General features: G+C 36.0%; 1 protein-coding gene across 1 annotated transcript; it reads left to right on the top strand.

Moving 5' to 3' along the window:
• The first annotated feature begins 1,529 nt into the window (after positions 1-1,529).
• LOC113528445 (transmembrane protein 235) lies at positions 1,530-12,879 on the top strand. Its single transcript, XM_026916985.3, has 4 exons — positions 1,530-1,778; positions 3,574-3,651; positions 4,189-4,326; positions 10,508-12,879. Exons 1-4 carry the CDS (start codon positions 1,604-1,606, stop codon positions 10,750-10,752), a joined length of 636 nt encoding a protein of 211 aa, XP_026772786.1. The 5' UTR covers positions 1,530-1,603; the 3' UTR covers positions 10,753-12,879.
• The last annotated feature ends 1,128 nt before the right edge of the window (positions 12,880-14,007 follow it).

Genomic DNA, 14,007 nt, shown 5'->3' with positions numbered 1-14,007 from the left:
GCTCATATAAACAGTAGAATGTGTTATAAAGGAGAAGAGGAGAGCCTTTATTTGTCACATATACATTACAACCATTTTTCATACCACTTATCCTACATGGGGTCACGGGGAGCCTGGACAGAGTGCTAATCCATCGCAGGGCACAACTGCGCGCGCGCGCACACACACACACACACTACAGACAATTTGGAAATGCTAATCAGCCTACAATGCATGTCTATGGACTTGGGGTGGAAACCCCTGAAGCACAGAGAAAACATGCAAGCTTCACACACACAGGGTGGAGGCAGGATTCAAACCCCCACCCCCAGAGGTGTAAGACAACCCTGCTAACCACTAAGCCATCATGCCCCCATGCATCATGCATATACATTACAGTATTAGGAAGTTGGGGTCAGAGAGCAGGGTCAGCCATGATACAACACCCCTGGAAAAGACAAGGTTAAAGGCCTTGCTCAAAACTGGCAGCTTGGTGGTACTGGGGTTTGAACCCATGACCTCATCAGTAACCCAGACCCTTAATTACTGAGCTACCACTCAGTAGTTACCCAGTAGAGTGTTACCTAACAATAGTCTAGCTGTTTATTGGAGCTGAGTACATTAGGTCCTGGTTGATTTTATTCATAGGCTTTTTGATTTTTGATGAGGTTTGGAGTAAACCCATTCAATTCAAGTGTAACCATTCCAGTAAGTTATTAAGTATAAGAACGCAATAATAAATATAACTTTGCTCATAATGATAGATTGTGATTTATATACTGTGTGTGTGTGTGTGTGTGTATATATATATATATATATATATATATATATATATATATATATATATATATATATCAAGTTAAGTCAAGTGGAGTTTATTGTCATTTCAACCATATACAGCCAGTTAGTACATAGTGAAACAAAACGTTTCTCCAGGACCAAGGTGCTACATAAGACAAGCACAGAACTACAAGAGACTAGATAAATTTATACATAAAGTGCACAAGTGCAGACAGCACAAGACAATGACTACTGGGATAGACAATGGGCACAGTAAGTTCCAATGCAGCGCTGACCAATACACAGTTCTGTGTGAAAGTGAATCTAGTGAGAATAGTGCAAAGAGTAAGAGTACAATATAAGTAGCTGAAATAGTGTAAACATAAGAGTAGCAGCCTATGTACAGTATAATATGTAGCAGCATGATGTAATGTGCAAAAAAAAAAAATTGCAAAGAGGATGGAGGATGCTCAGTTGTGTGTGTATATATGTATGTGTGTATATCTATCTATCTATCTATCTATCTACAGATCTCTGAAGGATGATGATATATAAGTAGTTGTGAAGGCGCTGTGGCTCGCTTTTAGCAGAGCTGAGCTGCAGATCCGAGCGGATCTCACACACATGTGATCATCTGATGAAACCCTGCAGATCAGATGAAAGCCTTCAGAGATCCTGCGCTTTAGTTAATGGGGGGGTGGGGGGGGGGGGGGGGGGGGGGGGGGGGCTGCTTTTAGAAGAGCGCTAGTGGCTGAGAGGAGGATCACACACACACACACACACACACACTGTGCTGGAGCGCACAGAGCACCAGGCAGTGAAGGCGGCACTGAAGCTCGTGGTTATGATGAGCTTCGGCGTGGTGGTGATCTCGGCTGGTTTATTGGGACTGCTCAGTTTCACTCTGCTCGCTGTGGCTGTGGGCACCGACTACTGGTACATTATAGACGTGGATCAAGTCATCAACTCCAGCTGGCACTTTGCGAGCTCGCACTCGGGGCTGTGGAGGATCTACGAAGGTGTGTGAGCTGATCTATAAGCACCTGCTAACAACTTTTCTTTTCAGCGCATCGGGTTAGGCAGAATCGCCGGGTTTGCAGTGATCTGGCTTACATGTCTGTTCGTGTCACTTCGGATGATCAGTAGATTCAATTAAACCTGTAATTTATTCCCTGATTGCAGATGAAGCCTACAGGAGTAAATACTTTGGGAAATGTAAGACCACACTGCAGTTATTGATTTAGATTTACAGTTTATGCAATAATGTAGCTTAATACTTTATATATGTTCAAGAATGTATATTCTTTTATAAATATAAATATAAATATATATGTATGTGTGTGTGTGTGTGTGTGTGTGTGTGTGTGTGTACACATATAAATATATGTATGTGTATACACACACACACACACACACACATATATATATATATATATATATATATATATATATATGTGTGTGTGTGTGTGTGTGTGTGTGTGTGTGTGTGTACACATAAATATATGTATGTATGTGTACATATATATATATATATATATATATATATATATATATATATATATATATATATATACTTATATATATACATACACACACACACATATACATACATACATACATCATACATATATATATATATATATATATATATATATATATATATATATATATATATATATATATGTGTGTGTGTGTGTGTGACACTCTCAGAGGTACATCTTTTATCCCTTTAGTATGTATCTTTCACCTGGAAAAGAGAAAAGAGTATAGAGACCTTTAGAAATAATTTAAGCTACACAATTGGACCCTAAGGACAAATGGTGCTGCTTTAAAGCTTTTACTCTAAAATCTCATTAAAGATACACCATACAGCTTACCAAGTAAAAACTACATGGTAAAGGTAAAATCAGTCCACCTTGGAAACAAAGAAATGTATGATTTGGTACGTTTATTTCTGTATGTAAAACCGAGTGTTTCGTTATTAGAAAGATTTCCATATAGAACCCCTTTAGGAAACTTAACTCCTTTAACTGACTAAAGAATCTTTTTATCTAAGAAATTTTATTTGTTGTTAAAAATAGACACTTTTTTGTGTTTGTTCCCCTTTCTTCTATGAAATGTGTGCGCCTAAATTATGATCTGGAACAAAAAAATTGACCACTCATATATTTCCAAAATATATATATATATATAGTACTGTATGCAGTTTCGGGCTGTGTAATGGTCTTTTATAACTCCAAGCAAAAAGCACCCATTAGCTTGACAGTGAGCTTTCTGTGGTCCATTGTCTGAGAGGGAGTGCAAGTTTCAAGGGTCTTGGACAACAAGCAACCCATACATATCCAACAATCTACAAATTATATATGAGCTGTGTTGAATGCATTTGCAAGAAATAATTTTATTTAATAATAGCCAACTGTTGGAGAAAATTATGAAAATTACTAATACCACATTAGTGCTGTAATTTCTGTATATAATTTTCACAAACACACACACACACACACAAGCACAAAAAAAAAAAAAATAAAACCTTGGGCATATTCCTTCAGATATACTCAAGCTTATGAATTTCATGTGTGTTTCACTTGGAACTCTTCAGTCAGGTATTTGTTAAGTGTAATGAGTGTAATATAACTGTGCACAATAACTGGTAGACTTATTTCACAATTTAATCACTAACATTTTAGATCATTTTATACTGAATCCTGCACCACATCGTATGTTGCGTTTAATCTAGGCGCAGGTGTGTGTTTGTGTAAACACAATGTCAGTATGAGTTAGCCCATATAATTTCTGTTTTACTGTCACCCACAGGAAAGAATGGCAGTTTTCATGACATCTCCTTTTACATGGATACTTCTGAGTTCAGTGAGCAGGAAAAACACCTCTTACGTGAGTCTGAGTAAGACCCACTGCCTTTGATGTGTGAAATTGAGTAAAATGAATACAGAGTCTAGTCATCATCTACCTAGCTGCTCTCACAGCATCATTGTACAAGGTGGCTCAAAGGGACAAAAAAGATGATCCACTCTTATTGACCTACTGCCCAAATTACACACTTTCATGAATGGTCCAAATGGAAGTTAGCACTCTAGTATTCTAGCTGTGTAGCCAATTTTTGGACAACGGAAAAATTCCCAAATGTCTTTTGGTATTCTTATAACACTAACTGACTTCACTCCACTGTAATTCACTGTAATAAATACTGTACTAAAATCAATAACGACTGAATTAGACATGACATTAATCTTTTGCACAGTATTTCATTTTCTTCCCTTTCCATATTAAATAATCTATTTTGCTCATGTTAAAATATCTTTGATTTTTTTAATTTTTGAGAATCTGACAAAGTTGTAATGATTTATTCATTTGTTCTTTATTCAAAAATAACTATTTCTAATTAGAAACCTTTTTTCTGTCTCTCTATAGACCTGCACAGGGTCATTGTCATCTTGCTGCCTCTCAGCCTGGTGCTGCTGATTTTCGGAGGCATCTTCGGCCTGGTCGGCTCTCTTGCCCGCAGTTATACAATCCTCACTGGAGTGGCTGTGTACTTCCTCATCTGCAGTAAGTAAATTAGGCTTACCTGTGAGGTTCTTCAGGTAAGGGGATATAATGTATAGATTTAGAGAGAATATATAAAAAATTGAAGGCTTGAATTCAGAGTCAGAAAGCAAGTACAACAAAATGAGGTGTTCGCTGCTAAAATAATTCTTTTGTTGTATTATACCTACTGCATAAGCAAACTGTATAAACATCTGTATAACCCTCATTTAGATTTATTACATTAATCATACGAATTTATCAGTTTCATACATTTCTCTGTTCATTGGACTAAAACATTTAGCTTCACTTCAATATGTCCAATATCTCAGTCATACAAAAATCATCAGCAGTCCAAAAAGTAAATATGTGGTCTAAGCATAATTTAGAGAGAAACTAGATAGGTAATTCTGTTTATATTCTGACATTATGGTGTGGTATTTTATTATTATGTACTTATAACACACCTGATGGACCTTATTAAATAAATAAGCAAGTGAGTTCAGCAGGGTTTTACCACAAAATCATTTGAACACACAAATAAAGATGAAACAAATTTGTACAGTTTTTATTGTACAATTTAGATAAATAGAATGAATTGCTGTTATATGCAGTGGTGGTAAAGAAAAATCAATAACACATAAAAAATTAATGAAGATTAATAATTAAGCAAGCAATTGATCATAATTCTAAAAATAGAGTGGATATAAAAAGTCTATACACCTCTGTTAAAATGGCAGGTTTTTGTGGTGTAAAAAATGAATCCAGGATAAATCAGATCAGAAAAATGTGAAATTACAGCATATAAAAAATAAGTGAAAAAATAATCAGAAACAGGAAAAATAAGAAAAATAAAAAAGTTACAATAACCTGGTTGCATAAGTGTGCATTCTCTTTTATAATCAGGCATGTGGCTGTGTTCAAAATGAAACAATTACATTCAATCTCATGTTCAAAAGTAATTATCATACCGCTGTTATCAATGAAATTATTCTGATTAACCCCAAATAAAGACCAGCTGTTTCTGTAGGATTTTCTTCACATTTTCCTGGTTTCTTGCGACTGCTGAAGCCATGGTCTGCAAAGAGCTTACAAGTTGAAAGGTATTGATCAGAAGAGGGGTATAAAAGAATTTCCAAAACATTAGATGTACCATGGAACACCATAAAGGCCATCATCAACAAATAGAGAAAATGGAGCACTACAGTGACATCACGAAGAACAGGACGTCCCTCCAAAATTTATAAAAGGACAAGACAAAAACTTACCAGGGAGGCTGCCAATAGGCAGCATTAAAGGAGCTGCAGGAATATCTGACAAGTACTGATTAGTCTCTGACAACAATCTCTCGTATTCTTCACGTCTGGCCTATGGGGTATGATGGCTAGACAGAAACCCTTTCTCACAAAAAAAAATACAAGCCCAACTAAATCACCCTAAAAATGTGTTATCGTCTGATGAAACCAATTCCAAAAGGTATAATAATTCCATAATTCCAAAAATTTGGTCAAGTGCAAAAAAAAGCACATCACCTAAACAACACCACTCCCATGGTGCAGCATGGAGGAGGCAGCGTCATGCTTTAGGGCTGCTTTTCTTCAGCCAGAACTGGGGCTTTTATCAAGGTGGAGGGCATCATGAATAGCTAAACATACCAGTTGATTTTAGGGCAAAAACATTCAGGCATCTGCTAATAAGCTGAAGATGAAATGGAATTTCACTGTTCAGCACGACAATGACCCAAAGCATACATCCAAATCAACAAAGGAATGGCTTAACCAAAAGATCAATGTTTCTGAATGGCCTGGCCAGAGTCCAGGCCTGAGTCCAACTAATAATCTGTGGAGTGGCCTGAAGCGGGCTGTGCACAGGAGATGCCCTTACAATTTGATGGATCTAGAATATTTTTGCATGACAGAGGGGGAAAATATTACCAAGTCAAGATGTGCCACGCTGATAGATTCTTACCCAAAAAGACTGAGTGGTGTAATAAAATCAAAAGGTGCTTCAACAAAGTATTAGTTTAGGAGTGTTCACACGTATGCAACTAGGTTATTGTACATTTTTTTTATTTTTCCTTTTTTCCCTAAAAAGGTTTCTGAGTGTTTTTCACTTTATTTGTATACTTTGCAATTTCACACTAAAGGTGGGAAAAGTTCTGACATCCAAAAACCTGCCATTTTAACAGGGGTGTGTAGACTTTTTATATTCAATGTATATTTAGGGATTTCTGTTTTTATCAAACATTGCGTAGCCACAACAACAACAACAACAATAATAATAACAACAATAATAATAATATCCTTAGTAACTGCCTGGTCTGTTCACAATTAGTTTGTTTACCAGCTAAATCCTCACATTTTGAGTTGAAATTAATTCTCACATATGTTCGCATAATGAGGTGAAACTAATTCTGAGTGATGTAGCTGAGGTTGAGAAAATGTCAGCCAGACTGCTCAGAGTGCTGCCATTGCTATCTGAGTTTTTTCCAGGCATAGAGATAGGGTTCATTTTAAAAAATGGGGAAAAGGACATGCCTAATTCAGGGTTACATCTTAATACAGATACAGATATTTGGAGCACTAAACTGTTAGTGTCATTGCGTTACAATTCTACCATGATTACAGTGGAGTACACACCACATTACACCTTTTAAACCTCATTGCTTAAACACCTGCAGCCTTCTGGAACTTTTTTCCAACCTCCTTCCAACCTCCTAGAGCTCAGTGCTTTGATTATAGTGGCTCGTTTTTTCTGTCACAGGTCGTTGAACATTTGTGGCTTTGTGTGAGCCTCATTCCAGTTTCAGCACTAAAAAATGGGCTGGAGTGTTGGGAGTGGGCTTTTGTCAAAAAATAATAATAATAATAATAAAAAATGGCAAGAGCTGGGGACCTAGTCTACTTAACTGTTCTGTAAATTTGGTTTTGACCACAATACAGTGATAAAAATGCTGTATTTACTGCATGTCCTGAAACATTAATAAATTGTTAGGGCCAGCAGAAAATAATATAAATATAATTAAAAAAAAATTATAAATATAAATATAATATAAATAAAATAATTGATAAGACTTTATTGTGCAGCATCCATTATTAGGACCATGCAAATGACTTCTGTAAAAACAGGGTGTATCAAGGGACCAGGAACAGCTTTTATTTTGAAAAGAAAATAACTGCCAGAAAACTGAACTGGTAAATACTTTTCTTTGGTATTTGCAGTGTGCTAGTAAACCAAATTTCCCAAAGGATGCATCTTCAGATGCATCAGCAAGGAACAGAGACTCTAATATATAATATTTCTAATATTTCTAACTCTAATATATAATAGACACATTTGATAATAAACATTACAAGGAATATAAGCCTCAGTAAAGATTTCTGTGGATGCCAGACCGACATTTATGGAGTTGATTGGAGGTGGCAGCATCTAACTCCTTTGAGTCCTATCACTTGGTTTTTCCACAGTTCTATTTTCCATTTCTAATTGTTTCTTTACAAAGGTCTTACCCTCATTTTACTACCTTCAAGTTATACATTTTATTATCCTATTGGCAGATAATTTAGCTTTCTTATGGAAATAAACACTTAAAATGAGCATCTATTATCTAGCAATTATCTGCCAATAGGCAAGGCTATTTCAAGCTTGAAATTAGTGAAACAATGTCTAGAGATAGGTTTAATAATCTTATAGTAGGAAATACTAGATAAATTTGACTATTCACTTGACTATTCACTATTCTCACTTGCTAAGATGGCATTTTTGTAGTCTTGTTAAACTGGCTCCTAACCCAGTGTGATTTTTGCAGGAAGATAGGCCTAGGCAAGATTTAAAGGAAATACAACATTTCCATATCATATAAAGCTTTCTTAATATTGAGGTGTCAAAGTATGCCATATGCAGAAAACCTGTGTTTTGGCCTGATTTTTCATCTTTTGGCTTTTTGAAAACATGTAGTTCCAGCAAAATCACATGGGTTTTCCCAGACTACTACATAATCAATGCGATTTCTTTAAAAGATCAGCTAAATCAGCTAAGTATGTAGTATAGTTTGTCAGCAGATTGATGAGTAAAAGCTGAGACTAATTGTACCTTATTAGACCCACTCAGTCACTGTTGGTTTAGTAAATATCCTACCGTTAACCAGCCATCTAATCATAAGTTCATTATATAACATCTAGCATCTAGCTGCTCAGTGGTTTCAATCAGCCTGGTCCTTGTACTAATGTCCCAGTGGCCAAATGTTTTTCTATGAGAGAATTGAAGAATAGACTGATTAGAGAAGAGAGTCCACAAGGATATGCGAATCTCAGACCATCATTATCTCTCATTTTGTTCTTTGCGGAGTGTTTTTTTTTTTTTTTTTCAATGAAGCCCACATTGATTTGTAGATCTCTCTTCATATTATCACTAGCTAAGGTTTAACTTGTAAATGTTGACACGTTTGAATTCATTCTGTGAAATTTTTGGAGGTGACTGTAATAGGCTCCCTTTTCCATTTCTTCCATCAAAACGTCTCTGTTGAGATCCAGAACATTCGGGTGTTTAATTAATCACAAATTGGCTGCACATAGTAAGATGATCAACAGTAGCAGAATTTCCATTACCATCTGTTTTCTGACCTGGAGCTTCTTTCTAAATGATGTTCTGCTCAGCATGAGACTCATCATCTTGATGTGCACTTTCAGTCTCTTCTTCCTCCAATCACTCTTGGAAAAACAAGGCTCATATCACTCCAGCTCCACTTTACCTTAGAACATACTGCATTGCAACATAGCATTGTTTTGTCTGAAGCTGTTTTTACCTCACTGCTCTGCAGTCACTTACGGTCGATGGAGGAGCTCACAGCACTAAGAAGTGCTTAATTATTTGGCCTGTGCAGAACTCCACACTCTCATGTAATCAGTAGCACATGAACCACGAGGAGACCCAAATCAATGCTGTGATTTCACTGTGATTATAATGTGTTTTTCTGTTCAGTTCAAGCTTTGAATGCCCACTTTGTGTCTTTTGGAAAGCTTTCACAGATAGGCCAGATTTTAATATGTCTATTTTGAAATTTGTTGATGCTGACATGCATTTACATGATTTTCCAAAGTGAGAGTCAGATGGATATATAAAAATATTTTTATAAATGAAATCATTTCTCTCCTCTCTCTCTCTCTCTCCCTATCTCTCTCACATCATTTATCATTTACTACAGATGCGCTCTTACACTTGCGCTATTATTAGGATCATTATTGCTTCCTTCTATTTAGGATTAAAAGTGACAAAACATCTACATACTATTTGTGTAATTCTGAGCAAGTTGAATTACCATTTTTCTGTTGAAATATTTAATAAGGATTAATATTGTGGGAATGTTCTGTTTTAAAATAGAAGTGAATTGGCTAGCATATTGCAAGTGTGACCAAATATGACATTACAAAGACTTTTATGTGTCTCTTAATCTTTGTTCTTGTTTCTTTTTATAGATAGAATTGTCAGAATTTTGAGGAATGAGGGAATAAGAGGCTTTATATAGAAATAAGAGAACATTTATGTTTGAATTGTGAATTGAAACTACAGAATTCCTGAAGATAACATACAGCTTCAGTTATCCTTTTCAACTGAGTTGAAATTCAGAAACATATTATTAATTTGCATTATGTTTATTTAGCAGATGTCTTATGCAAAGTAATTTACATGTGAGTCATAATGCAGTTTAACCCTAGAGCTTCACACTGACATAAATATCAGTATCACTATAAAAATAACACCTAATACCAGCTACTAATGCCATGCTAAAAAAATTCTCAGGCATGATAGCTGCCTGCCTTAGGACACATTATGTCTTATTTATACCATATTGGCTTATTCTAATTAGATAATATAAATATATGCTGTATTTATAAATATAAATCAATAGTGATTGGCTTATTATTATCAGAATGAAACTTAACCTGTTGTAAGCATACATTACAGAATAATTTGTATTATAATTTTTTTTCTAGTAAGTGTTTTTTTTTTATCAATAATTGTTAATTTCACAAACAGAAGGAAAATCTGGAAAAAAAAATCTGAAAAATGGACAATCGGAAACAAAAGCACTAATTTTGCTCATTGTGCCACAGTGTCAGTGAATGATGTCTATCTAAATATTGAACATGATTTCCCTATTGCTGAAAGTAGAGAACTTCTGAAGGCTTCACTTTTCTCTTCACAGGCCTCTTTACACTCTCTGGTGTGTGCATCTACATTAGCTACTCTCAGCAGGCTTTGGACGAACTGCGGCGGCTGCTGAGTGCTGAACTTCTCGCCCACATACACATGTCCTTCGGCTGGTCCCTGGCCTCGGCTTGTCTGTCTTATACACTCGAGGTGGCCTGTGGCGTCCTGCTCATACTCGCAGCTCTTCTTGCTCATCGTGAGCTACACCATGAGTCTACCGCTGCTTTCTCCATGTCCTAGAGACACCACAGAGGAAGCACATTTTATTATTTATCACTGTTTGCAGCAGGCTTTCTTACAAGAACTTGACTTCAAAGAAGGATGTGGAGGTAAACAAAAGGATCACATATTACTTTATTGGAATTGATTTGAAATTTAATGAGTGTTCATCAGTGTTCATTTTTCAAACTATTTAGGAGTGAATTTGTTAGTTATAAAAATGCACATTTTATTAATGCTGAAGCTGCTGGATGTTGGAGATTTGGGGATGAATGGTAGAAAACTTCTAGTGCAAGCTGTATGCAAAAAGAGCATCTTGTAATGTGGATTATGCTGTGTCCTTCTGCACTGCATGCATTAATCTCAAAGCTGTGAATGCCAAGTCAATACACATTCAGAAAGACTGTGTCTGCATGTGTGACTGCAATTTACACACTAAATAACATACATACTGTAGATAGTAATGACACAATTGGTGTACTCACATTCTATGTCGTAGTGTTGAATTATGTTTGGGTCATGGCCCAAGTTTCCATTAATCTGAGGTTATTATCTTCTACTGTTATCATCCATCTCCTCAGTATTATTGAAGTGTTATGATAATACCAAAACTTTATTGTTCTATCACAGTTACACAGTGAAAGAGCAAAACCTTTTACCTTCAACCAGAGCTTGTCTTTTAGCTAGTGTTAATCAGCTAGCTCACCCTGTATGGAGCTTGGAAGCTGACAAAAGTATCTTAATGTTGTTGTTCTTTCAGCTGCTCCCATTAGGGGTCGCCCTTCCTGACGCAACCCACCCCATTTATCCAGGCTTGGGACCAGCACTTAGAGAGAGCACTAGTCTGTGCACCCCAAGTGGCTGGGGTTGACGCCCAATGCGGAGCTCAAACGCACAATCCTGAGATCAAGAGTCTCATGTTCTACCAACTGAGCTAGCCGGGTGCCACAAAAGTATTTTAATGTGAATTTCATATATTTGTATCAGTATCAGAATACTACATACAAATCTCAAAGAATTTAAATATCAAAAATACAGGATACAGCATTCAGGATTCTCAAGGAAAAGAAGACGCTTTCAGAGTGGTGAAACTCAGCATTTGCCAAATCCTAGTCATATGCCACACTCTTGTCCATGAAGTGCGTGCTAACAATTGGCAGCAAACTAAAGTTAATATAGCCTAGCTTGCTAGAACATTACCTAAATAATTATGCTGGGCTTATACTAAGCATCGAGTGTTTCACTGTAGAACACAAAACCCTTTTTTATTTGTTTCACCATTCTGAAAGTGTATACTTTTCTCAGGGAAGCTCTGGTGCTTCACCTTTGGCCTAATCTGCATAATATCTGTATTTCTGAGATTTGAAATTTGTATTTAGTGTTCTTTTTTTAAATCACAAACCATAATTTTAAATTATTATTGATATTCGAATACATTTGTCAGCTTCTAAGCTTTGGCTCTTCTTCCTTGTTGTAACTGTGGAATCAGAGCACAGCACAAAGCCAGTGGAACAAGTTAGTTGGCTAAAACATAAGTTATTCTTGACGGAGAAAGGGTTGCTCTACTCTAATATCTCAGCATGCTGTTCTCTCAGGGTCACGGTGTGTGTTTATTTGCTCTCAGGGAGAGCATTGTGAAGAGGAAAACGCCTGCACTCTTCTAGTGTTTGTGTTCTTATCATTCATTCTGTGTTCGCTATGTATGTTTTTATCTGATCAGTGTTTTTTTGTTGTCCTATCCTGTCTGTGTTGTCCAGCCTGGCTTTTAGCTAACTGCTAGCTCACTATGGGCTCTGTGTAAAGCTGGACCTATTGGAAATGGTGTAAGATGTATGTGTCTGAAAACTCCTGCCAAATCCTACAGCTCTGACTGTAAATTACTATGAATTGCTGTGAATTACAGGCTTGCCAGGGCAACTCACAGCAGCTCAGGAACAACATGTTTTGAGCTATATATTTTCTTTTTTCACTGATTTATTGATTTTGTTTTTAATTTCACTAAAAAAAGCATATGCAAGTCACCTCAATCCAGTTTGAAAATTAATTTTCCTTATTTGATGGAACACAGAAGTAGCTCTACCTTATCAAAGAAATGTGATTTTTATGAGTGTAAATACCTTGTGTTAAATAACAATCACATGTTGATCATCCAGCATTACATGAATAAAAATGTCTAAAAATATGGAAAAAAGATGCTTGGGTCCAGAGTCCTTGAATACTATGTTATCATGGTTCTGTGCCTATTTATATTTAGCCTAAAAAATTTTTATTATGAGCTGTATTATGGAGGCTTGAACACATATTCTTGTTCACGTCTCTTAGAGGATGACAGTAATTAGGGTATAATTAAGTACACTTCTTTAGTGTAGCAATGAATGAATGAAACGACATGATGAACATGCTTGGCTTGAACATCGAGGCAGTTAGGTCTTGCAGGGTTCTCAAAATAACATTCCTTTTAGCTGGTTGAAAGTATTGACAAGGAGCAACGCTTTATGTTGATACATATGTGTCATGTTTTTTTTTTTCTGTGGCTTCATTTCTTTGCGTGCCAAACATTTTGCTCACTTGAAATTCTGTGCAAAATCCCATTCAGCATTCAGCCTTATTGCATAGTACTCAATAACATTAACCTTATTTTTTAAATAAATGTATACATTGTTACATTCATTCTTTTTTGTAAATATGGTTTTAGTTTAGGTTCATATTAATATTTGCAGCATTATGGTCAATTTAAAAAGACAGAAGAACTTTAAAAATATGTGCAAGAAATGTCTAATTAAGTAGTTTCATGCAAAGATGCCACAGAAGGTGATGCACAGCACATTAGCACCTTTAGTGTTTACCATCCTTTACATCGCATATGGATAAATAACACTGATTAACGAACTCTAATTAAAGCCTTGATGGTTGTAACAGATCTCAGATCTCTAGTTGTAATTAAAGTGTCATTGGTGTCAGAGCTGCTAGTGTAAAGGTAAATAAAGGGGGTTGAATGAAAACAGTTTCCTAAGACATCTGCTGTTTTCTCCACAACTTCTGATATAGTGTAAAAGCAGACAGAAAGGGTAATACTTGTGCTAGAGTGTTACATTCACTCTTTGTTTTAAATGAATTCTTCTACCTTTCCATTATGATGCTTTGGGAAGCTTTCATTGAAGGTTTAGGGAAGGGTATTTACAGGAATAATTGTGGGCTGTGCAATTGTTTGAATACACTACTACTAATTCAGTACTTTGTAACAACCTATTTAGCAGATATTACACCCTGCAAACA

This window comes from Pangasianodon hypophthalmus, chromosome 13 (assembly GCF_027358585.1).
Source record: "Pangasianodon hypophthalmus isolate fPanHyp1 chromosome 13, fPanHyp1.pri, whole genome shotgun sequence".
Lineage (NCBI taxonomy): Eukaryota > Metazoa > Chordata > Actinopteri > Siluriformes > Pangasiidae > Pangasianodon > Pangasianodon hypophthalmus.
The sequence above is the reverse complement of the archived record's forward strand: the minus strand, read 5'-3'. Positions and strand labels throughout refer to the sequence as shown.

Bases quoted from the DNA above. Each gene is read 5' to 3' on its own strand.
- LOC113528445 (XM_026916985.3), top strand. From the start codon at position 1,604: ATGATGAGCTTCGGCGTGGTGGTGATCTCGGCTGGTTTATTGGGACTG. The intron at 3,652-4,188 runs GTGAGTCTGAGT...GTCTCTCTATAG, and splicing joins GCAGGAAAAACACCTCTTAC to ACCTGCACAGGGTCATTGTC. The intron at 4,327-10,507 runs GTAAGTAAATTA...TTCTCTTCACAG, and splicing joins TGTGTACTTCCTCATCTGCA to GCCTCTTTACACTCTCTGGT.